The sequence below is a fragment of the Thermobia domestica genome, chromosome 7 (genome assembly GCF_964235325.1).
Source record: "Thermobia domestica chromosome 7, izTheDome1.hap1.1, whole genome shotgun sequence".
In the NCBI taxonomy this organism is placed as follows: Eukaryota; Metazoa; Arthropoda; class Insecta; order Zygentoma; family Lepismatidae; genus Thermobia; species Thermobia domestica.
Window position 1 is genome coordinate 181,008,006 of NC_137460.1, and position 15,389 is coordinate 181,023,394.

Consider the following 15,389-nt stretch of genomic DNA (forward strand, 5'->3'; position numbering starts at 1 on the left):
CTACACTAATTACTGACTTTTAACTCAATAATTTACGTTCACTACAAGTAAAAGTGAAGGGTTATTATGTCTCTACACGTTACGGTAACTGATGCTACATTAATACCTTACAAATTCTACTTTCACAATTTTCTCGAGTCCCATAACATAAAATGATTTAAATATATCATATTTTATTTTCAATGATTTTAAATTAGTTTAGAAATCTGCGCGATTTGAGAGCAATCTTTGCTAAAAATGTGTTTCGCTAAAACTACCATGACATAAATATCCATCCTAGCTACATGGTAGCTTATACTCTAGGGCAATGTAATCATGGCCTTTACGACTATAGAGGTAAATAAATTCACATTCTATCTCTAATTCAAACACTTCTACTGTTGTAGACTGTAAACCAAAAGAACAATGACAACCCGGAGTCTGGACAGGTGACACCTACCTTCTGCTCAAGTATAGAAGCAGCACTGGATACATACTCATGCATGTATCTATGTTCTGGAAGTTGTGCTAGTATTGACTAAAGCGTTCAAAAATATAATTCCATAGCACTACCAGTAGATTGTATTTACAAAATTAGCTATTTTTGTAAAACTAGTTAAAACATGTTTAGATCTAGATTACAGCTATCAGATGCACTTACAAAGCTAAGTTATACGGATAAATCTGAGAATTACGAAACCTCTTTTGAGCACATCTGCTCAGTACGCTTGCGAGTTTGAACATATTTATGAACGAAATAGAAAAGTTATTTAGAAGTGGGAAGAAGTAAGTACAATATACGACAAAAGTAAAATCTAGCCAATATATTTTCCTTTTTTTTAATTTACTTACCCATAGAACAGTTCATACGCGAAATATTGTGTATTAGTTTAATATTCATTGTACTGAACTTAGTTGCTCTAATATACTTATAATGTAATTATTATCTCATTATCTCATAATTACGCAATGATATAGAAACTAAATAAAATTTATTGATTTCCTTTAATGTGAATGATCCTTCGGAAATAGTTTCTGATGAAATGATGTCATGAACTAGCTTCATTATATTCCTGCATTGAATTTAATAGGAACTCGTACATTCGAATGCTCAACACCATGATAATCAAGAAAACTATGCATTCACAACAATACTGATCATACTAAAAACGAATCACAAAATGCTATAATTAACTAAGATAATGACTTTCTGTTAAGGATAATCAATTAAGGGAAAAGTTAAACTAAGGCATCTAATACAGAAGCTTCAAAAGCAACACAAATGCGCACATGTAAAGAAAGAGATCACGGATACATAATAAGTTACTGAGAACGAAAAATAAAAACATCTTAAACACATATCATGCTTGAGAAAAGTTAAATCTGTTTATATTACGCTAAACTTTTGTAACTGAAAGCGTGCGGAAAGAAACTACTGTAGAGATATATTGTTAAGTAATTATAGCTCCCACAAACAACCATGCAGTAATGCTGCAAGCAATATAGAAGAAAACAGCGCAACGAGGAGAATACATAAGGTGTATATTTTTTATATATATATTTGGAAATTTGAAAATCGAACCTTCGTGAAAGAGAAGGAGATCCTTCAGGAAACCCTCTTCTGATTGGAGAAACATCTACGAAGCTTCTTCTCATCGGAGACCCTTCGGATGAAACTCGATTCAGTCTTGGAGGTGGTGAAGGTAACCCTATATCTTGGCAATATTTATGTGGTTCTGAATTATATCTATGAAACTCGGGCACTGGTGAATACATACGACAATACGAATTCGGCTCCGAACTAAACCTCTGAAACTGTGCTACTGTTTCTTGTCTGCCACTTAAACACCTATGTTCACCAAATTGTCCCCAATGTGGTTGATCTGCCGACTGATGCCTTGTTGGATGAGGTGGAGGTAGCCTTCGGGGTTCCAATCGAAATTTAAGATACGAAGAAAAGTTTTTTTTGTCCTCACTTCCAGACTTACTTGTTTCATTATCATAATCAACCGCACAACATTCATTTGGTTGCTGTATATAACTATAATATCTCTGAAAAGCACCGTTATGAGGATCTGATGGATACCTTTTGCGCGCTGGATGGTCGGAATTGAGCACTTGTGAACCTGTAACGTATACATTTGATTCCTGATTTACGCCAACAGGTTCCCTAACACATTCTGAACTTTGTCCTTGATTGAAAACTACTGTTTTGTAAGAGTTGTGTTGCACATCGGTGAACTTGCTAGGATCAGACATTAAACGTTGGAGTTCAAGGGGATGTCTCCTTGTTTCACCATTAGTCTTCGTAGTTTCTGATGCAGACCTGTGATGAAACATACTATGTCTTCGCGCTGACGGGGACACTGGAGGGGGAGTAAATCTGGAAAGAAATACTCAATAAGCCTGAAGCGGAAACTACATATATGACCGACGATTATACATTTTAATACATACTTTACACATGTATACAATTAATGGTATCACATTCTATACTATTTGTCTCAGACATAAGAGCATGCTATGCTCTACTAACAAATCACTGATTTTTTTAGACTTAATTCATGCTTCAATCCTCTTCATTTTTATAACACAAAGCATTAGTAAAAATGTAATGAAATCTTTCAGTTTAACGTCCCACAGTTATGCCCTTTACGCTAAGGGAGACGATAAATCATTAGTAAAAAGCTGCATAAAAACATATTTAATATTTTCACATTATTACATACATATTCAGAAAATCATAAATGAATCATATCCAGATCTTTAGGAATTACCTTCTTTGCGGAGAATTACACAGATGGGATTCACACTGCTGCAGTGCTTTCGAATACCATTCCGCAACATTTACGTTAGCTGTTTCGTACTTCTTTATGAATGGGTGTTCCAACAGCTTTCTGTACTTCGGTCTGTTTTTATAGTTTTTAGTTAAACTGGAAAGAAAAGTATTTAAGCAATTATAAGATGCTGAGTAAAAACAATAATTTTTAGAAATTAATGATGACTAAGATACCAATTGATATTAGTTACTAATGCAATGTGTACGTCAAAGGAGCATTTTAATGCCCTCATTTTATAATATATTATTTATGAAATGATTATAAACGTCTCAAATCAAGTCAATTTGTTTGTTTATTTAAAACACTTTTTTTTTTTAAGTATTTTCAAGATATGGGATCGTTATTGCTAGTTAGGTGTTACAGTAATTTAGAAAAAAAAAAAATTAGTTGAATCATTCTATGATACACAAAGAGTGAAAAGGTGCATGACTGGATGGTTCACGTTGATATATATACATATATAAAATGAAAGTGACTATGTTTGTGACTTCATAGCTCTTGAACCACGCGACCGAATTTTCTACATAGATGAGGCTTGGGCCTTATCACTTCATTTTGACGGTGCAACTTAGGGGAGGGGAAGATATTTAAAAATGATCGAAAATGACCGATATTAGTGTCGAATTCATAGTTTTCGGGCTCGCTGAGGTGAACAGTGACACTTCCGATGCCATTTAAATCCAAACTTAGTCGTTTATGTCCAAAATGAAATGTGTTCTGCCTGTGCGAAGAATGGATATTCTGCTAGTTGTATCATATGATTTATATGGATACGTACAGGACATACTCTAAGGTCACTAGTGAGAAGTTATCTTTGGTGAAATCTGACCGGTTGTTCCTTACCTCCAATTTCAAATTTTATGTTTGAAATTTGATAAGTAAGCACTGCAACGTATTAATACGCATCAATAAATTTACTCTTTCAACCTTAGGATTATAGTTAAGACTCATAATCTAAGGCCATTGGTGGAAAAATTTAGAACTTGAAACCTGATATGTACTTCCTAAAATTAATTAATATGCAACAATAACAATTTCACACTTTGAACTTTAGTCACAACTCATAGTTTAAAGTCATTAGTGGAAACTATCCTTGTGCAATCTGATTAGCTAACCACTTTGAAATTTTAATTTTAAAAAAATTCAAATGATTTTAAAACTTGTGTTTAAAAAAATTTTAAACACTGTTTTCTAGTTTGAAAATATGATGAATCTTAGGTTTGTAGTTGGGTCATTCCACCGAAAATCGCACGATATATCACATTTTGGTACATGTTTCGTAAACTCAATGGTACGATTAGAAATATTGGATTCCATTCTGTATGCCTACAAAATAGTGTAACCAATCATGAGAAAATCAGGATGGATGCAAAATACACTATCTCAGAAATGAAAAGAGGTACAGATGAGACAAACACAAGTGGAAAGGTTATGAAGTGACCTTCAATGTAGTGCTAAGAACTTTTTACCACCTTAATTTCAAAAGCCTCAAATAATGCCACAAAATCCTACATGAGCATGTCAAAATCCTACATTACTATTTTTAAGCCCCGAAAATTTTGGGAAGATGTTGATTTATATGGACTTCGTATTTGTTTCCACACAATATACAGTTGGACGAAATAGAATGTCGTATAAATGACTTTATAAGGCATCAAATATGGTCACAAATGGAATTTTGTCAATGTTTGCACTTAAGAATCTCTGATAGGGAAAGTACGAAAATTCTGAAACTTCCCCTAAATGATCTTCAGTTCATAATGTACTTGTAAAAAACTGAAGTTTTAGAGTTGGTAGGTATACAAATTACAACATATGAAAGTTAAGCGGAAAATGACGTCAAAATCCAGGGCAATGGCATGATTTCTTTCAGCTATAACATGTACAATAAGTGAAAATGGAACTAAATATGACTAGAACAGTAAAATACCAAGTTAATAATAAAGCATGAATAAAATACAAGTTCTGACAAGAACGTGTGATTAGTCTAATAACGTATACGCCATTGGAACATCTCACTGTACGCACTTGTATGAAGCAGCTCAGGCAAGTTTGCATCGGACAAGTTTGAACAATCCTATCGTATGCTCTATGATGTTTAGTTATATGTTGGATATTTGATGTGTTAGATGAAAATGGAGTGCTCTGTCGGACAGTGTACTCAAGAGGACTGCCATAAAAATACATATGGGAAAGTGGGTAGTCGTTTAACAGTGAAGCTGATTACAATTAGTGAAGTGAAGCTTTTACAATTAAGAACAACAAAAACAATAAAAATAAAAATAAATAAATAAAATAAAAATCCAAACTGTGTGTACGTATCATGAAAAGAAAAAATGAAATGAAATCTTTATTTTTAACGTCCCACGGTTATGCCGGTTAGGCTAAAGGAGACGGTGATAATGAGAAATGAGTGAAATGGTGGAATAAAGAAAGTGGGAGGAAACGGGAGAACCCCGAGAAAACCCACGAGCACGGTGTTTGTCCATCACAAAGTCCACACGGCGCGAGCTGGGATCGAACCAGGGACCCCAAGCACCGGAGGTGAACGCTCTACCACTGAGCCACCGCGCCCCCCGTATCATGAAAAGAAGTTTCCGGTCAAATATTATCTTTTTGGACAAGTGTGCTGCAATCCTCTTCGATACTCCAAAGGTTGGAGGAACGGGGACAAGAAAAAGTCGTGTGGAAAAAGGCTGTGTGATCATCTGAAAAGGAAGAAAAGCCAACAGTTTTAACTTATTCTTAGTAGGCCTTTTTGTCCAACGTGCTACAAAGCAATATTTTTTCGTGCAGCTGTAGCTAATGCGGAACGAGAAAGTGACCAAAAGTAGGTATCAGCAGAATCTGACCTAAAAGAAGTAGATGGTCTGCTCTGTATTAGGTATGCCACCAATGTCAAAACTAAAAAAGACTTGGTGCTGAAAAACAGAAGCGTCCATTACTCAAAAAGTGTAAGAGAATAACGAAAACACAGCAAAGAAACTTGGAGGAATTGTTTTCAGAAAAGGTGATCATGGATGGAAGAGAGAATTGTGCTAATTCCTTGTGCAAAGAATATCATGTCCTTAATGGAAAACTGAAGATTAAGTGCACGCATGTTACTAATAAATAAAGAAGAAGTTAAAATTGTTATTTTCATGCCGGAAAGTTGGCCGAATTATGAAGTTTACGAGGAACTGCAGGTGTCAAAATATCTTGTGCGAATCAGCAGGGAACTAACCAAGAAATACGGTGTTCTTCCAGATCGTAAGAAGATAGGACGAAAGCAGTTAAGTACCGAAGTAATAATAGTCGTTGAAGACTTCTACCAGCTCGATGAGAACAGCAGAATTTTTGCTGGAAAGAAAGGGCTCCACTTCTTGAAAGTGAATGGAGTGAAGGAAAGCAAACAAAAACGACTGATTTGTGTAACTTGAAAGAACTATACATTCATTGTAAAACTCTCCCAACGACACAGATAGGTTACTCCAAATTCTGTGCCTTGAGACCTAAACACTATGTCCTTGCTGGATTCACAAGTACTCACAGAGTTTGCGAATGTGTTTATCATCGAAGTATTAGCTTTTTTCGATGGAGCATATCTAAATATTGACACCCAAGACTCGTTAGGAAATGATATGTGGTATACGTAAATACGAGTGTATGATGGATGTGTTTTAGCTGCCCTGGTGTAAAAATTATTGAAGAATTGAAGAAAATCTTAATACTGAAATTGAAAAAAAATATCAATGTAAAATATAGTGAGAGAGTACAGAGAGGTGCAACTTAACAAACACTGTTTTGAGTTCCAGTGAATTCATTGAAAGTCTCATACAGAAATAGTTATCCCTCAAACAGCTTCACTATATATCAAAAAGCTCAATCTACGTATGTAAAGGAATGTAAAGCCAACCTAGATGATACTGACTGCATACATAGTATTGGTTGATTTTGCAGAAAATTACATGTTAGTAATTCAAGATGAGATACCAAGTTATAATTGAGGAAATTCTCAGGCCACTTTACATCCTTTTGTGTATTATTATATGTTACATGGTGCATTATTCAGTCACAGTACGTATTATAAGTGATCATTTACAACACGACACTATTGCTGTGAGTCTATATATTTCAGATGCAACTCACAAACCGTCTGAAGAAGGTTCTGCATCCGTTGAAAGGTTGTAATACAGAAATGCGGAACCTATGGATTCAACACTAAAATCAGTTGTTTATTATCAGTTTTACATCTGCCTCTTTCACTTCCCTTAGGACTAATAGGATCTTGCCACTACTGGGGGCCAAGCTTGGACTTAAACGGCATCAGAACTGCCACCAATGAACTTAGCGACTGAAAACTAATGGTTCGACACTATTATCGGTCGATTTCGATATTTTTACGTCACTACGTCACAACTTCGGGTGGAAATTGGAGTTTAAATTGAAGGGTGTCACTATCTAAACGACACCGAAAACTATAGATTCGACACTAGTACCGATCGCTTTCGATTATTTTTGTTTCCCACTCCCCATACGTGTGTACGGGGAAGCGGGCATATCCTGAAACGTACTGTTTTCCAGACTGTAATACTAGCAGGAAGTTTGGTCAAATTGCTCCAGGCGTTCGAGTTAACTGAAACACACAGTGTGTATATATATATATATACACAGTCAGTCACAAAAAATAGCACTACTCAGAGTAACCGCAAGTGTTTCATTATATTTTCTACTTAAATATGCCATTCCGTGACATATTGGTATCTACTTGGTGTTTCCAACAACCTTTAAGTTTGGGGAGGATCAGAGCAATATTTTGCGTTACAGTAGTTTAGATGCTCTCTTTTGATGTCTCTGTACTCAATATGAGTGTGGCTGAGACTTAAAAGACTTGTTTTGTTTGCTTTTCTGGAGCGGAGTAAAGTAAAATTTTAATAAAAATTACGTATTATTGAATGTTTCTTTTGTTTACGTTGTAAACGGAAGTGCTTCAAGTACATTATATGGCGTTGAAGAATCTCATTATTCCCTAGGAATTCGAAATATGAGAAAAGTGTATGACACAAGCCTTTGTAAACAAAGACGAATTCTGACAATTCGAAGTGGTGGCTACTCAAATAGACAAATCGCCAAAATTTTAGTATCATAGTATCTCTGGTAGAATAATACAGAAGCAAAAAAAGCATGGTATGTCTTCTAAATGAGAACGGTGTAGCAGAAAATAAAAACAATTGCAAGATTGGATCGAGAGGTTGTTCGCTTAGCTGTATCAGACAGAGCTCGCAGGGGCATGAAATGCAGCGGCTTTTTATTCTAAAGCAGCTTGTAACATAAGCCGGATGACTGTTGTCAGACGATTTAATGAAAAAGGTTATATAAGAAAACTCTAAGAACCCACTTTTAATTGATAAACATATAAACGCTAGAAGAGAGTTCGTGAATAGACACGGTGCATGGAGTGATAAACAGTGATGGTACGTAATTTTCTTGGATGAGGAGAAGTTTATGATTGTTGGAAATGACAGTGGAAAGAAATTTTGGATTAGAAAAGGAGAAGATGTGAAGCCAAAGTCCGTTTCCAAAAGAAGGAAATTTGATGAAAGTACCATGTTGTGGGGATGCATTACTTCAAATGCAGTGGGATGAAATAAAATCTGAAATTAACAAGTTTATTGCGTCATGACATTGACATTTTGAACCGAAAGTTACTACGACCATCTGTTGACTATTTCCCAGGTAATAATTTGAGTTGATTTATTTTCCAAGACGACAATGCGCCGTGTCACAGAGCACGGAGTGTAGCGGACTGGTTTCAAAGTATGAATTTCCAAAGATTGTGGTGGCCATCAAATTCTCCGGATATGAATCCTATATATAATCTGTGGCATATAATGTCACAAAAGGTAATGGAAAGATATATCAGCCAAGGAGACAAATCACTAAGAAACTGGTTCAAATCTGGAACCTCGGACTGGATATTACGTTAAGTGAAACACTTGTGAACATCATATTCCGTTGGTTTGTAGCATTAAGAGCTGCTTGTAGCGGTGTAACAAAAGACAGAAGTGTCATAAGTATTGTGGTATACACAATTTTAGTTTTTCATTTACTTTCAATAACTTACCTATCGTTTAGCGATAAACTTCGCACAATAGTGTGATAATAAAATAAATACATTAAATTTAATTTCTGGATAATAAGGTCCCTTAATGTATAAAACTCAGTCTTTTCATATAATGTTCATATATTTACTACAGTAGCACAACATAAATATTAGAGAACTATTAAAATATCACTTAAACAGTGCGTGACCAACGAGGTATGCAAAATAGAGCTGGAATTAACAACATAACATTTTTTTTTTCAGTGGTGCTATTTTTATGAGACAGACTATATTTATATATATATATATATATGCGAGAAAGGGAAAGGGAACGACCCCAAATATTGGAATAAGAATATTGAGAAGTAATCTCTGTATGACAAATGCCTGCGGACAAAAAATATTACACACACTCATTTATTGTTATTGCACGATTTTCTTAATTTGTATTTAACATTCACATATTATATACGGAGATCTTCTATAACACTTACCACATATTAGATGTTATATTTCAAACACGATAATTACTTATGCCCTGAAATGATTATATGAATATATGTATAAAAATGATTTATTTTAATGTAATTATTTTATATAAATATTCATGCATTATATAACAAAAAGTTGGACTTAAACGGAAATGGAACTCACAACCTTGAGCACAAGCCTCGCGGTTTACCGATGAGCTAACACGAACACTCCCGCCGAGCTCGTTCTGAAGGAATATAACTGAATTTCCAAGACAATGATGTTCATATCCGTTACAAATGCTGTTACTGTTTTTTCTCCTTGTCATTTTTATTCTACTATGGACATGAGAACTATGTTGGCTTTCTTTCCTTTCACTGGAAATGTTCTTTCACGTATAGAAACAAAAATGAAAAACAGATGTGCTTACATATATACATTGTTTCGAAATACTGTATCATTAAACATTCAATCAATGTTACTTTTTTCTGCACTTAATAATATTTTAGCATGTCTATATTACATTTAAAAGAAGAAAAACACATCTGCACAATTTTTCCCCTTAAGCGAAAGTTGGCTTGGGGGCTCAAATCCGGCATCTTCGGTTTACTGTTTCCGAATATACTTTAAGTTGGAGTTAGAACCTCAGAACAGCCATAATCAATAAGCTCAACTTTTTTCTAGAGTAAGGTGTATATAGTCTTTTTCGGAGCCAAAAACGGTATTAAGGTTGGGCGTGCGGTTCTGGGGCCCACTCTAAAATCTCGTTAACCACGACTCGGCGAGAAATAGTTCGGAAGTTGCACAGATTCATTTAAGGGGTGCAGCCCGCTAACGATGTCCCTATGTATCAGGGTTGGCAAAAACCATAGTTTTTATTTAAAAAAACCAAAAAAAAAAACGTTTTTTTTTGGTTTAAACCAGGTTTTTATGGTTTAAATAATTTGCTCTATATATTCATATCAAATATGGACAGAAATAAGTTTGTTTCGCCTTGATGTTATTATGCAACAACCGGGTTATGCTGGAAGGGGTCACATAAGCTTAAAGCGGAATAAAAACCTCTTCTCGAGTTACATCCAAGACAAATTGTCCTCCATTTGAACTCGGAACCAGGACTAATTGGCCACAAATGCGATACGTCTGCCGACTCACTCACAAAGGAATTTTGATTAAAAAAAAAAAAAAAAAAAAAAAAAACGTTGTACTGATCTTTACATGCTTCTTAATATAACTGTCACGACTAATTTCAGAAAGACAAAAAGATAAACAGTTGCACAAGTGAAACCATTATACAGAATTACATATGAACAATTTCAAAGTACTACGGAGTACAGAAGAACTAATTTAGTTCAAGTTAGTTAACAACGACTTTTATTGGTCCAAATTAAAGAAATACAACGACTTAATCTGTATATCAATAAGAAAAGTGAATAAAGATACGAATTACTTGAGTCCACTTTGGCTCAGACTCATTTATACATAAATAGATATCAAAGATACTTATTTTACTAAATGCCTCTCGTGGGGTCTGTATGACCCCCCCCCCCACACACACACACAAAAAAGTACGGAATTTTCGATGTATTTTATCAATAGCAAACATTGAAACGAAACAATATTTAGAATTTTTCTTCGATTGCAATTACATTACAATAATAACAACTACAAAAAAATCACAAAATAAACATTTATAAACTTATATAAAAAAGTTGCTTTTGTAGTATAATCTTTTTGAGTAATGAATGGGGAATTTAGGTCTGAATATAATACGAATAATATATGGGAGTGAAACGAGATAACTCACAAATGTGTGTTCATCAAGGTTTTACAAACACTAACACTTTTACGAACATTTTTTTGTTTTTTGGTTTAAGCCAGTTGGTTTTTTTGAAAAAACCAGCTGGTTTAAACCTTGGTTTAAACCAGCCAACCCTGCTATGTATATATAATGTACTACTACAAATACATTCGCCTTCGGTGCGAGCGGTCCCGGGTTCGATTCCCGGTGGGCGCACTCGGTCGAAAAAGTGTAGAAAGCTTTTTGAAGCCTGCCATCCTGAATGAGGTTTCCCTCATTTCCACCAGGCAAATGCCGGGATGGTACCTAAGATATAGATCCCACGCCGCTTCCTTTCTTCCCCAATCCTTTCTTCCTTCCCTTTCCCCGACAGTGTGATCGCCGAGAGACGTCATTCCTCATACGTGATGGGCTAATATGGCGTTATGCCGAAAGCCCAGAAATCTAAATCCTAAAATCCTACAAATACGTTCACAATATTATAATAGTTATATTGATTCAATAATACCACAATCTAGGCGGAAAATGTTAGCACAGCACTACTTGGCAAAAGTTACTTTGCTAACTTAACTGAATAAATGACAAGGTACTTTTAACCGAGAATTAAAACGAACTGATGGCTTAACGCCTCATTCTTCTTGAATAAAATAATCGAGTAAGTTGGTGAAAACATTTTTGTCAATTTTCTCCGTATCTAGTATCCCAAAAATTGATTAAACGAGCAAAGTATGATTTAACCGACTACTGCTGGATTGCTACTACCTCACAAGATCTCTTCAAAGGGTCGTCCCAAACGAGACTTCGCTACTGTAACCTTCATTTGGCAAGCGAAAAGTTTGTGTTTATTTCTATTTTTTCATTCAAAGATTTTTTTTCGTTCTCTCTTTCTCTCTCTCTCTCTCTCTCTCTCTCTCTCTCTTTCTCTCTCTCTCTCTCTCCGATGTTCATTTTATGAAGACAACTATCAAGTTAGAAGACTTCGCCAGGAGTGAAAGAATAGTCGAGATGTCATAGGCGCTGGTCTAGTAACCCTAAAGTCTTCACTTCAAATCCAATCTACTTCAAAATAATACTCTTAAATTTAGTTTGTTCTTACAAAATGAATGATAAATTCTCTTTGTTCAAAATTCCACATCTAGAAATGAGATGCAAGAATCATTCACATATTAACTGAACGCAAAAGAGAGTGTAGATAGATCTTATTGAAATATTATAAAGAACATTTATCCATATTCATATTTGATTATATTTTAGTTCATTTTTGTTTGTTCTCCTTTACGGAATTACAGTTCTCGATTACTTAGGATACAGCGATAGTGAATGATAAGTTACGGCATTCTACATAAGAACTCGTGTTCCTTTGATATGGTAAATGCTTCTAATAGACACGTTTGTATTATTAATTGGAGACTAAGTTACACAAACTCAAGTTATGTGCTCACAAAATGCTCAAAGATATATATTTTTACAAGTTTTCATATTTGAAACATATGACGTATGTTTTATTGATGCAATGGTTTCCACAAATTAAACTGGCACACAGTACACACTTTGTTTTTACTTTCTTAAATTGTATTTTTGTTTTTTCGATTGTATTTTCCGAACACACTGGAAACCAACAATATAACACCGAAAAATATTCTTGTTACCTTTAATGTGTAAATGAAACATAACAATACTTCTTTTAATGTAAAATACAATGGTTTTGCGGATATTTTTTTTTCCGCAAAACAAAGGTGGGACTCAAATCATCTCGCACGACGTGATATATGTATTTTTTCATAAAGTTTTAGTAGAGATGTTAAAACTGAAAACTAACAAAAGAGAAAGTAACATTCAAGCGAATAATGTAAAACATCCAGAGATTTTATAAAATACTGTATCCTGTGAAACAAAGTGAAAGTTAGAACAAGATTAATTTTTCCTCATTAAAGGTTATCTAAGGTTAAATAAGATGACTCGTGATACAAATCGCTCTGTAGATACTAAATGGTGTTTTCTTCCCGATTGTTTATTCGTTGCAGAGGAGTGGATTTTATTATACTTATCTGCAGTTTGCTACAGTAAGATCTTTTGAACAAACTCGATTACTTGTAGAATGCCTTACTTAGTTCTCAACCAAGCAATCCTCACTGTATTGTTGCTTGTCTAACGTTGAAGGATATGAAAAATTGGAAGAGTGAATGCACTTTTGTGGCCGGTAATATTTTTGTGAGTTTGATAGGTCCATCTTGTTCCCTTTTATGGGTAAAAAATTGCTAGAAATATAAATTTGGATGGTTTTTGACCTATATTATAATCTTTGATGAGGGTTTATCACGTTATATTGTTACATCGTTGCGTACAAGAGCCCACTGTCATTCATAGGACAATGAGTACAATAACGCACCCATCCAAAATTTCACGTCGAGTGTGAAAGACTACCCATAAATTTTGAAGACTGCCAAAAGTATTAATTTGGTAGGGTATTATAGGACCATATGTAGCTCTGAAGCTTAGTAGGTTAATCTTCCTTTTTATGGGTAAAATATGCTCAAAAAATTCTCTTAAGATTTGGTCCTAATATAGCTTTTTCGGGTAGATTAATAATATCTTAGAATAATTTGATAATATTTCGTTACATGGTTAGCGAACATCTTAATTTAATGGAATGTCCCTGGGTATTAACACAGTGAAAAGTCCCAGGGACATTCCAGGGCTATACGTTTATGTCATATATAGCCACGGAACTGAAAACGAACATAAAACTTTAAATTAATCATTTTATTAAAATAACATTTTATGATTTGTCTTTAGTTTTGTGTCATGCCTTTTTTACCTTATTAAAGTATTTCGGCATCTTATTTTACTATTTTAGTTATGTTTTTCATGTACGACTTTTGTATGAGTCATATTAAGTTTTTCTGATAATTAACGTTTGACTTTGAAGGAAACCATTCATATATTTTTGCTGAAATCACACGATTCTTTCATCTCAATGCGAGTTTTGTTACTCAATGGGATTTAACACTCATAAAAAATAATAAACACTATCTTACTGTTTAACTATCTGTATTTAGAGGCTAAATGCTCACCAAATATTTATTATTTATCCTTAATGACTGATAATAAATGCTATTAATTTATTCAAAATGCTTTGATAGTTGTCCGAGACCTATGTTCGAAAATAGCAGTCATCGTTCGGATTTTTCGTTAAGCTGTACGTCAATGCCTCTGTAACACTTAAATCTACGCCTACAACAATTACTCACTAAGAAGTAGTTAACAATGTTTGTGCAATTTTTCAGTGTTGCTAACACTCAAATTCACTTCCCAATTCGATTTAATTTCATCTCTCAAATTCAGGAATTTGTGAGATATTCAATTACTGAATAAAACTTTCTTGCGACATTTCTTGGTTTCGCCACAAAAGGAGTATTCTGTCCAAATTTCAACCCACAAAGCACGAAATTCAGTGGTAACCATCTGAGAGATGTTTCCACATATCATCTCCGTTTCGAAGACGATGAATAGGTTTCACGCTCGCCTAATTTATCACCATGAGATTTTTTTTCCTATGGAGCTATTTGAAGGATATGGTATACATCCACTGACACACTATAAAGGCACGTAGCGCTTTTTACATCGCCTACAACGATTTCCTACAAAATTCACTTCGCTGATTAAAATCATAAGGAAGGAGTTGTTGCTGTATTTGAATTTTAAAGGGATGGAACTTCAAATTCTCATGTAAGACGGGTTACGTGAGGACAACGCTGAAAAGCTTGTGCCACTCTGCAAAAAACTGACTTTTATCATGTTAATTTGATTAAAATGAGAATCCTACGATGGAAGGAGTGGGTTTAAAACATACATACTGCGGGTATCCTAATGGGGTATACTGCAAAAATATAGTATCTCACGAGTTCTCGTGTTAGAGAGCTGAAACTTCAAATATGAACTCTTCATTATAGGTAAGTGGACGTGCCCATTGTTCCCCAAAACACCGCTTCTAAGGAAGAGGGGAGGAGGGACCAATTTATATAATACTTTTTTTTTCAATAAATACGAAGTCATCTCATTATCACAGAAAATGTTCGATCTCTTTCAGGTGAAATTTGGAAAGTAATTAGCACTTGGACCTTTTTTTTTTTTTCTTTCTTTCTTTTAAATCAAATGCAAGCATCCTAAGGGGCAGATAAGGATTCGATTATACTTTTCAAATATTTTGCATAAA

At 34.5% G+C, this 15,389-nt stretch overlaps 1 protein-coding gene across 4 annotated transcripts in view; it reads right to left on the reverse strand.

Annotated features, from left to right (window-relative positions):
* hep (hemipterous) overlaps positions 1-15,389 on the reverse strand; it is a 239,173-nt gene that overhangs the window by 55,360 nt on the left and 168,424 nt on the right. For 3 of the 4 annotated variants that reach the window (XM_081765643.1, XM_081765642.1, XM_081765644.1), the window contains exons 7-8: positions 2,757-2,912; positions 1,562-2,362 (exon numbers count right to left, since the gene is read on the reverse strand). In XM_081765643.1, coding sequence (XP_081621769.1) covers positions 1,562-2,362; positions 2,757-2,912 — 957 coding nt within the window. The remainder of the gene's footprint in view (positions 1-1,561; positions 2,363-2,756; positions 2,913-15,389) is intronic. The other variant, XM_081765645.1, reaches the window with a different exon arrangement.